This window comes from Sitophilus oryzae, unplaced genomic scaffold (assembly GCF_002938485.1).
Source record: "Sitophilus oryzae breed Bouriz unplaced genomic scaffold, Soryzae_2.0 scaffold_1494_pilon_pilon, whole genome shotgun sequence".
NCBI lineage: Eukaryota > Metazoa > Arthropoda > Insecta > Coleoptera > Curculionidae > Sitophilus > Sitophilus oryzae.
In genome coordinates, this window is record NW_022146163.1 from 1,362,728 (window position 1) to 1,373,747 (window position 11,020).

The window sequence follows — 11,020 nt, forward strand, 5'->3', positions numbered from 1 at the left end:
CACTTGTTTTCTTGTTTACCTGTTGTTTGCGTTATTTATTATTATAATATTAAGTTTATGTTGTTCGAGTCATAGCAACGAAGGTGGAAATCATAACAATAGGTCCAAATCTACCCTTGATGCAAGTAGTTCAGCACCAAGACCAAGATCGTTGGTCGGTAAATGTCGGGCAGGAATTCTAGGAGGGTGAATGATTAGACTTTTTCATTCATCTGAATGGAATGAACACAATCTAATTCTAAGAGAGGAATTGCAAATTTTGTTAGAGGATCATGATGATACTGCATTTGTTGCCATTTCAGCATGATGGTTCAATTGGTGCAGTTGTGCAGCTTATTTTGCTATGAATGTGTGGGGCTTTTTGGAAACCACTTAGTTTGGTAGCTAGAGACGCTGGAGCGGTATATTTCCATGGCCAGCTAAATCAATTTAAAAATTACAAATTTCCCATTGATTATAACAGAAATATCAAAAATAACTCTTCACCTGCATATTTTTTTTGGAAAAATCCTGTTTTCCCATTGGTCGTGACAGATGCGCCCCCTAGCGGACATTTTTTCAACCTGAAATTAATTTCCAGCGATTTATCTTGGCCCATTTACTTATCACAATTTTTTCTTGAAGTTATACGATAAGTAGTTTTTGAGATACAGCTGGCGTCCATTGTTAGCTGGCCACCCGGTATGTCTGTCTACCGAGTTAAGGTTAATTCTCACTATACCTTCCGTTTCCATTCCATATCCATTCCATATCCGTTCCGTATTTTTTATTGTATTGACGCTATACGTAAGCTTCCGTTCCGTATCAGTTCCGTACTTTTTATTGTACAATTTATATCATTACGAAAGTTTTATTTTAAAAATTTGTATCTTTTGAAAAGGTAATAGATTTAATTAAGACGTGGAAGAATAAATAAATATCAGAAAAATGTTAACAGATCTGGTAGAAATGTAAGAACTTAACAACGCTGTTTCCGATACGCTTCAGTCCGACCGCCAAAAGGAAAGGATATGGAACGGAAGGGAAACGGAACGGATACTGTGCATTGTCCTATTCATTTACATGATATAATATTTTATGTAAACGGAAGGGAGCTGATATGGAAGGTATAGTGAGAATCAAGCTTTAGGCGGGCGGCGTCCAAACAATGACATACAACAAAGGTATCATGTCAGGTACCTATCTTTATATATTCGGTCTCTTTCTTATAGGCAATCTTTACAAAATAAAATCAAAATTTATTTTATGAAGTCCGGATTTTGTCCATGTTTCAGAGCTCACTTCTCCAGAATTTCCAAAAAGCTTGTATGGAAACCCTATGTATGTATCTGTCGCGCTTGAGTAAATCCCAAATCCCCGCTCGGCTCCACTACTTCTGTGCCTCTACTATAAGGCGTTTTTTATATAGGTATATTTATGCAATTTTTTGGCATAATTATATAATAACGTCACTGATATTAATAAGAGACCAACTATAAAATTTTCATCTCTATTAATACAAATTAGACCTGAATTTATTGATATCGTTAGGTTTTGAACAAATAGGTCTACGATAACAATCAAGAATAATCAAATCAATTTTGAATAGCCCAGTAAATCTTTGGAGTGATTAAGAGACTCCTACGGCGGATATTGGGCGTCCCTGAACTTTTCCTTTATTACACCCGAAGATGAAACAGCGAAGATCATTTATTGTCCGAAAATCTATATAAATATAGCGGCTTTAGCTTGATTTTTTAGTTAGGTTTTGAGACTAGTTTGAACGACTTTAGCGAATAGTTGTAGAATAAAAATGATCAAATTGGTGAGTAACACCGTAGCTCTAGCAAAATATTTTAGGCGGAAAAAAAGTATTATGGCTCGGTTAGGATAATTATATTGATCGGTAACTAGGTTCTTTTTTAAAAGGTATAGTTTAGGGTTAGGGGGTAAAGGTTATTATTTTTAGGTATTTTTTAAATCTACATTATGTCCCCGGATAATCTTTACAAGAGGTAACACTTTCTTAATATTGATATTTTCAGAAAAATGCATTCTTCATAAAAAAATTTGCTTGTTCTAAAATCGTTAATCCCATTTATACTTTTCCATATTATAAGGGAAAATAAAAAAAACATGGAAATATGGTTGAAATCCTAAAAATTAAAACACGTTCATATGGTAATATAATTTAGATTTTTTTTTTGATAGATGGTTATCATTAATTTTGATAATGTCATATTTTTTGCTGTTGTTAGCACATTTTCCGATAACCATTAACACCCTTTCCAGAGCATTGAACTAATAAAATTTTGTGTTTCTATAACATTCTAAACAACAAAATATGAGACGTTAATTAAAATTCTATCAATAACACTCTAACAAAGAATGAAGATGAAATTATATTACCATAGTAACGTGTTTTGATTTTTAGGACAAAAAATTCAATCATATTTTCATATTTTTTTTCTTTAAAACAGTATGGAAATTTGGAAAAGTATAAACGGCATTAACCATTTTAGAAAATGCAAACATTTTTATGACGAATGAATTTTTCTCCAAATATGAATAAAATGTTTACGAATCCCAATTGCCGAGTTCTTTTTAAATATTGATATATTTTATAATATTTTATCAATAAATGAATATGGTACACTTCGGAAGGAAGTTTTTTGGGTGCTTTTTGTTTGTTGTTAAGAGGTCTGTTCCCAGAAGAATCCCTGACTAGTCAGCACGTTTCTCATTGGTTAAAATACGTAGAAACCTGATTATTAGTCAGGTTTCTACGCATTTCAACCAATAAGAAACGCGCTGACTAGTCAGAGATTCTTCTGAGAACAGACCTAAGAACAATTTGTAGACTGAAAAACGGTATTGAACTTGAAAACCAGAAAACTGTTTTCATCTAACTGGTTTCAGGTTTCTAAAGTGGAAATACTGAAAATTATGCATTATTTGCGCAGAAAAAATTTTCTTGACTTTCTATTCAAAAATTCTTCCAAATACTAAATAAACAAATATATCTTACATAACTCATTTCAGCTAAGCGAAAGTAGTCAGTAGTCCTGATTTCAGCTAATTTAAAGTTGAAAAACTCAAAAAGGATGCATCTCCGCAGAAAATTTTTTGTGGTATACTATTTGAAAATGCTTCCAAATACTAAATAAACAAATATTTCTTATATAACTTATTTCAGCTAAACCGAAGTTGAGCCATTTACTGAGATGCTCATTTTCGTTTTGGATTCTAAGCTGTGGTATTTTATAAAAAAACAACTTTTATTTTTTTAGATTTCTTTTCCAATGGTGAAATACTCGGTTTTTTTTAATAGATGATTCCTTTTTTGTTATTAGGTGGTGCTTTTTGCCCTAACGTCTATGACGTTGGTAAGCAGCCAGTTTCCTTACAGACCATATGCCATTTTAAGATCTTATTCTGACGTCACCCCTTATGGCAGCTATCAATACTTGTAAGTAAAAGCATGATATTTGTAATGAGTTATGTTATGAGTACCTAAATTTCTGTTATTGTCCCTGTTTGTGATCATATTTTATTGATTTTATTCGATTGGACATACAATTTAAAATTCAGTTGTCAGTAGAACATGCCAGTAGTAGATATACCGGGTGCGTCTCAAAAGTGGCTCGCCCCAATAACTTTTTTATTTTTTCACATAAAGAAAACGAGATTTGGTATGTTAGTATATAATATAAATTAGGATTGATTGACGTTTTCAAATGTTTTTGGTCACTTCCTGTTTCACCGGAACAGCTGAACAACAACTTTTGATTCTAAATGGCACCATCGGTACTTTTTTACTTTATTCGATAGAAAATGACATTCTGATTAGAATGACATATCATATGTTTCGACAACTATGACACTATGAACCCTTCCCGGACTCCAACGGTACATTGTGAGACAGGAAATTGCAGAGAGAAACAAGCCCTATAACATAGGATACAACATTTTAATGAACACTGCTTTCCATAAAATCAATAAAATGAAAAATATACGAAATAATATGCATGTACTGATTTCTTTCGAAAATCGACAACTATGAAACTATGATCCCTTCCCGGACACAAATGGTACATTGTGAGACAGGTAATTGTAGACAGAAACAAGCCCTATACCATAGGATACAACATTTTAATTATCAGTTTTTCCATAAAATCAATAAAATGAAAAATATACGAAATAATATACATGTACTGATTTCTTTCGAAAATCGACAACTATGAAACTATGAACCCCTCCCGGACATAAACGGTACATTGTGAAACAGGAAATTTTAGAGAGAAACAAGCCCTATAATATAGGATACAACATTTTAATTATCAGTTTTTTCATAAAATCAATAAAATGAAAAATATACGAAATAATATACATGTACTGATTTCTTTCGAAAATTGACAACTATGAAACTATGAACCCTTCCCGGACACAAACGGTACATTGTGAAACAGGAAATTGTAGAGAGAAACAAGCCCTATAACACAGGATACAACGTTTTAATGAACAGTTCTTTCCATAAAATCAATAAAATGAAAAATATACGAAATAATATACATGTACTGATTTCTGTCGAAAATCGACAACTATGAAACCATCAACTCTTCCCGGACACAAACGGTACATTGTGAGACAGGAAATTGTAGAGAGAAACAAGCCCTATAACATAAGATACAACATTTTAATGAACAGTTCTTTCCATAAAATCAATAAAATGAAAAATATACAAAATAATATACATGTACTGATTTCTTTCGAAAATCGATAACTATGAAACTATGAACCCTTCCCGGACACAAATTGTAAATTGTGAAACAGGAAATTGTAGAGAGAAACAAGCCCTATAACACAGGATACAACGTTTTAATAAACAGTTCTTTCCATAAAATCAATAAAATGAAAAATATACGAAATAATATACATGTACTAATTTCTTTCGAAAATCGACAACTATGAAACTATGATCCCTTCCCGGACACAAACGGTACATTGTGAGACAGAAAATTGTAGACAGAAATAAGCCCTCTACCATAGGATACAACATTTTAATGATCAGTTCTTTCCATAATATCAATAAAATGAGAAATATGCGAAATAATATACATGTAGTGATTTCTTTCGAAAATCGACAACTATGAAACTATGAAACCCTCCTGGACACAAACGGTACATTGTGAAACAGGAAATTGTAGAGAGAAACAAGCCCTATAACATACGATACAACATTTTAATGAACAGTGCTTTCCACAAAATCAATAAAATTAAAAATATACGAAATAATACATGTACCTGATTTCTTTCGAAAATCGACAACTATGAAACTATGAACCCTTTCCGGACACAAACGGTACATTGTGAAACAGAAAATTGTAGAAAGTACAAGCCCTATAATACAGGATACAACATTTTAATGAACAGTTCTTTCCATAAATTCAATAAAATGAAAAATATACGAAATAATATACATGTACTGATTTCTTTCAAAAATCGACAACTATGAAACTATGAACCCTTCCCGGACACAAACGGTACATTGTGAAACAGGAAATTGTAGAGAGAAACAAGCCCTATAACACAGGATACAACGTTTTAATGAACAGTTCTTTCCATAAAATCAATAAAATGAAAAATATACGAAATAATATACATGTACTGATTTCTTTCGAAAATCGACAACTATGAAACTATGATCCCTTCCCGGACACAAACGGTACATTGTGAGACAGAAAATTGTAGACAGAAATAAGCCCTCTACCATAGGATACAACATTTTAATGATCAGTTCTTTCCATAATATCAATAAAATGAGAAATATGAAATAATATACATGTAGTGATTTCTTTCGAAAATCGACAACTATGAAACTATATAGACCCCTCCTGGACACAAACGGTACATTGTGAAACAGGAAATTGTAGAGAGAAACAAGCCCTATAACATACGATACAACATTTTAATGAACAGTTACTTTCCATAAAATCAATAAAATTAAAAATATACGAAATAATATACATGTACTGATTTCTTTCGAAAATCGACAACTATGAAACTATAGACCCTTCCCGGACACAAACGGTACATTGTGAAACAGAAAATTGTAGAGAGAAACAAGCCCTATAATACAGGATACAACATTTTAATGAACAGTTCTTTCCATAAATTCAATAAAATGAAAAATATACAGAAATAATATATACATGTACTGATTTCTTTCAAAAATCGACAACTATGAAACTATGAACCCTTCCCGGACACAAACGGTACATTGTGAAACAGGAAATTGTAGAGAGAAACAAGCCCTATAACACAGGATACAACGTTTTAATGAACAGTTCTTTCCATAAAATCAATAAAATGAAAAATATACGAAATAATATACATGTACTGATTTCTTTCGAAAATCGACAACTATGAAACTATGATCCCTTCCCGGACACAAACGGTACATTGTGAGACAGAAAATTGTAGACAGAAATAAGCCCTCTACCATAGGATACAACATTTTAATGATCAGTTCTTTCCATAATATCAATAAAATGAGAAATATGCGAAATAATATACATGTAGTGATTTCTTTCGAAAATCGACAACTATGAAACTATGAACCCCTCCTGGACACAAACGGTACATTGTGAAACAGGAAATTGTAGAGAGAAACAAGCCCTATAACATACGATACAACATTTTAATGAACAGTGCTTTCCATAAAATCAATAAAATTAAAAATATACGAAATAATATACATGTACTGATTTCTTTCGAAAATCGACAACTATGAAACTATGAACCCTTCCCGGACACAAACGGTACATTGTGAAACAGAAAATTGTAGAGAGAAACAAGCCCTATAATACAGGATACAACATTTTAATGAACAGTTCTTTCCATAAATTCAATAAAATGAAAATATACGAAATAATATACATGTACTGATTTCTTTCAAAATCGACAACTATGAAACTATGAACCCTTCCCGGACACAAACGGTACATTGTGAAACAGGAAATTGTAAGAGAGAACAAGCCCTATGTAACACAGATACAACGTTTTAATGAACAGTTCTTTCCATAAAATCAATAAAATGAAAAATATACGAAATAATATACATGTACTGGTTTTCTTTCGAAAATTGACAACTATGAAACTATGAACCCTCCGGACACAAACGGTACATTGTGAAACAGGAAATTGTAGAGAGAAACAAGCCCTATAACACAGGATACAACGTTTTAATGAACAGTTCTTTCCATAAAATCAATAAAATGAAAAATATACGAAATAATATACATGTACTGATTTCTGTCGAAAATCGACAACTATGAAACCATCAACCCTTCCCGGACATAAATGGTAAATTGTGAAACAGGAAATTGTAGAGAGAAACAAGCCCTATAACACAGGATACAACGTTTTAATGAACAGTTCTTTCCATAAAATCAATAAAATGAAAAATATACGAAATAATATACATGTACTGATTTCTTTCGAAAATCGACAACTATGAAACTATGATCCCTTCCCGGACACAAACGGTACATTGTGAGACAGAAAAATTGTAGACAGAAATAAGCCCTCTACCATAGGGATACAACATTTTAATGATCCAGTTCTTTCCATAATATCAATAAAATGAGAAAGATGCGAAATAATATACATGTAGTGATTTCTTTCGAAAATCGACAACTATGAAACTATGAACCCCTCCTGGACACAAACGGTACATTGTGAAACAGGAAATTGTAGAGAGAAACAAGCCCTATAACATACGATACAACATTTTAATGAACAGTGCTTTCCATAAAATCAATAAAATTAAAAATATACGAAATAATATACATGTACTGATTTCTTTCGAAAATCGATAACTATGAAACTATGAACCCTTCCCGGACACAAATGGTAAATTGTGAAACAGGAAATTGTAGAGAGAAACAAGCCCTATAACACAGGATACAACGTTTTAATGAACAGTTCTTTCCATAAAATCAATAAAATGAAAAATATACGAAATAATATACATGTACTGATTTCTTTCGAAAATTGACAACTATGAAACTATGAACCCTTCCCGGACACAAACGGTACATTGTGAAACAGGAAATTGTAGAGAGAAACAAGCCCTATAACACAGGATACAACGTTTTAATGAGCAGTTCTTTCCATAAAATCAATAAAATGAAAAATATACGAAATAATATACATGTACTGATTTCTTTCGAAAATCGACAACTATGAAACTATGATCCTCCTTCGGACACAAACGGTACATTGTGAGATAGAAAATTGTATACAGAAATAAGCCCTCTACCATAGGATACAACATTTAATGATCAGTTCTTTCCATAATATCAATAAAATGAGAAATATGCGAAATAATATACATGTAGTGATTTCTTTCGAAAATCGACAACTATGAAACTATGAACCCCTCCTGGACACAAACGGTACATTGTAGAAGAGCAACAGGAAATAGAGAGAGAAACAAGCCCTATAACATACGATACAACATTTTAATGAACAGTGCTTTCCATAAAATCAATAAAATTAAAAATATACGAAATAATATACATGTACTGATTTCTTTCGAAAATCGACAACTATGAAACTATGAACCCTTCCCGGACACAAACGGTACATTGTGAAACAGAAAATTGTAGAGAGAAACAAGCCCTATAATACAGGATACAACATTTTAATGAACAGTTCTTTCCATAAATTCAATAAAATGAAAAATATACGAAATAATATACATGTACTGATTTCTTTCAAAAATCGACAACTATGAAACTATGAACCCTTCCCGGACACAAACGGTACATTGTGAAACAGAAAATTGTAGAGGGAAACAAGCCCTATAACATACGATACAACATTTTAATGAACAGTGCTTTCCATAAAATCAATAAAATGAGAAATATACGAAATAATATACATGTACTGATTTCTTTCGAAAATCGACAACTATGAAACTATGAACCCCTCCTGGACACAAACGGTACATTGTGAAACAGGAAATTGTAGAGAGAAACAAGCCCTATAACATACGATACAACATTTTAATGAACAGTGCTTTCCATAAAATCAATAAAATGAAAAATATACGAAATAATATACATGTACTGATTTCTTTCGAAAATCGACAACTATGAAACTATGAACCCTTCCCGGACACAAACGGTACATTGTGAAACAGAAAATTGTAGAGAGAAACAAGCCCTATAATACAGGATACAACATTTTAATTAACAGTTCTTTCCATAAAATCAATAAAATGAAAAATATACGAAATAATATACATGTACTGATTTCTTTTGAAAATCGACAACTATGAAACTATAAACCCTTCCCGGACTCAAACGGTACATTGTCAGATAGGAAATTGTAGAGAGAAACAAGCCCTATAACATCAACTTTCAACTTTTGACATTCTCGCTTAAAAAATAAAAAATTATATTTTAAATTTCAATAGTGCCATGGTTATGTTAAAACACTAATTTTTATTCAAGGAGGCTTGGAAACTTAGATTTGATTGTATAATATTTTTAATGTTTTATCCTGGAAGATGCCCAAATATCAAGAGAGGGTGGCTCATTAGCATATTTGCAAAAAGTATTTTTTGCCAATAATTTGATACCACACACTTGGTATTTTGAATCAAACTTTTGTTATGAACCGCATGTTATGATTTCAAATAAACCATATGAAAAAATGTCAAAAGTTGACATATGATATGTCATTCTATTCAGAGTGTTATTTTCTATCGAATAAAGTAAAAAAATACCGAGGGTGCTATCTAAAAAACAAAAGTTATAGTTATTTCCGGTGAAACAGGAAGTGACCAAAAACAATTGAATACAAAGTCAATAAATCCTAATTTATGTCATATACCACCATACCGAATCTCGTTTTTTTATCTGAAGAAATAAAAAAGTTATAAGGGTGACCACTTTTGAGACGCACCCGGTACCTATAGCTTCAGAATTGAGTTTAAAATCTACTTTACAATTTTTTCAATCTAATAATTTCTTTTCCATTAAATATATAATTTTATATGCAGGTATGATACAGAAAATGGTATTTCTGTACAAGAACAAGGCCAACAAAAGTACCTACCCCAAGGCAGCGGTACAGCAGCCGCTGGATCTTACAGATACACTTCTCCAGAAGGGATACCGGTTGTAGTTAACTACGTAGCTGACGAAAACGGGTATCAACCACAATCCAACGTACTACCAACACCACCTCCCATACCACCAGCAATTTTGAAGTCGTTGGAGTACATTGCTGCTAGAACTGGCCAACCAATCCCAAGTCACTATCGTAGACATTAAGTTAATAGTTGTGATATTGTTTTTAAACTCACCTTTTTTAAATCATAGACAAAACCATAATGTTTTTTAAATTTAAATATGTTAATTAAATTAAATATATCCAGATATTCATATTTCCTGAAATTGAAAAATGAAATGTACTGCCCTAGGTGTACCCTAGTTTATTGTATACGACATATTAATTGTAAAAAAAAATCATTGTAAAAATGCCTAAATATATTGAAAAAAATCGAAATATAAATGAAACTTCTACACCCCGTATCTCAGAAATGAAGGATGTTAGGACATAAATTTATATGAAGTGAAGAATTGGTATCATAGTCCATTTTTGTCATTTATTTGACACATTTGAAAATGATTTAAATTTTGGCAGATTCGGATTAGATGGGCTTCCCTAAGTGTATTTTTGTGTTATTTCTTGTTAATTTTCTAATTGGTTTTATACAAAATAAAATAAAAACAATGTCTTTATTGTCAAAAAATTTTACATTTTGTAGACAAAGATAAAGTAAACAAACAAACAAGCAAAGAGAATACAAAACAAGTATACAAATTACATTGTCAGTCTTATTGTTTAAAATAAACATATATAAATGTTTACAATGTCAAAGAGTAAAAAAATAAAAAGAAGATTCAAAAATATTTAATAAGTTTGTAGCAAATATTAGACCAGTGTTTACACGATCAAATTCGAT

General features: G+C 31.5%; 1 protein-coding gene across 1 annotated transcript; it reads left to right on the top strand.

Annotated features, from left to right (window-relative positions):
* Positions 1–1,729: 1,729 nt before the first annotated feature.
* On the top strand, positions 1,730–10,529 carry LOC115877621 (larval cuticle protein LCP-22-like). The gene is made up of 3 exons (XM_030893868.1): positions 1,730–1,804; positions 3,333–3,448; positions 10,052–10,529. Exons 1-3 carry the CDS (start codon positions 1,793–1,795, stop codon positions 10,323–10,325), a joined length of 402 nt encoding a protein of 133 aa, XP_030749728.1. The 5' UTR covers positions 1,730–1,792; the 3' UTR covers positions 10,326–10,529.
* The last annotated feature ends 491 nt before the right edge of the window (positions 10,530–11,020 follow it).

Coding starts and splice junctions, on each gene's coding strand:
- LOC115877621 (XM_030893868.1), top strand. Junction 3,449..10,051: donor TATGGCAGCTATCAATACTT/GTAAGTAAAAGC, acceptor TTTTATATGCAG/GTATGATACAGAAAATGGTA.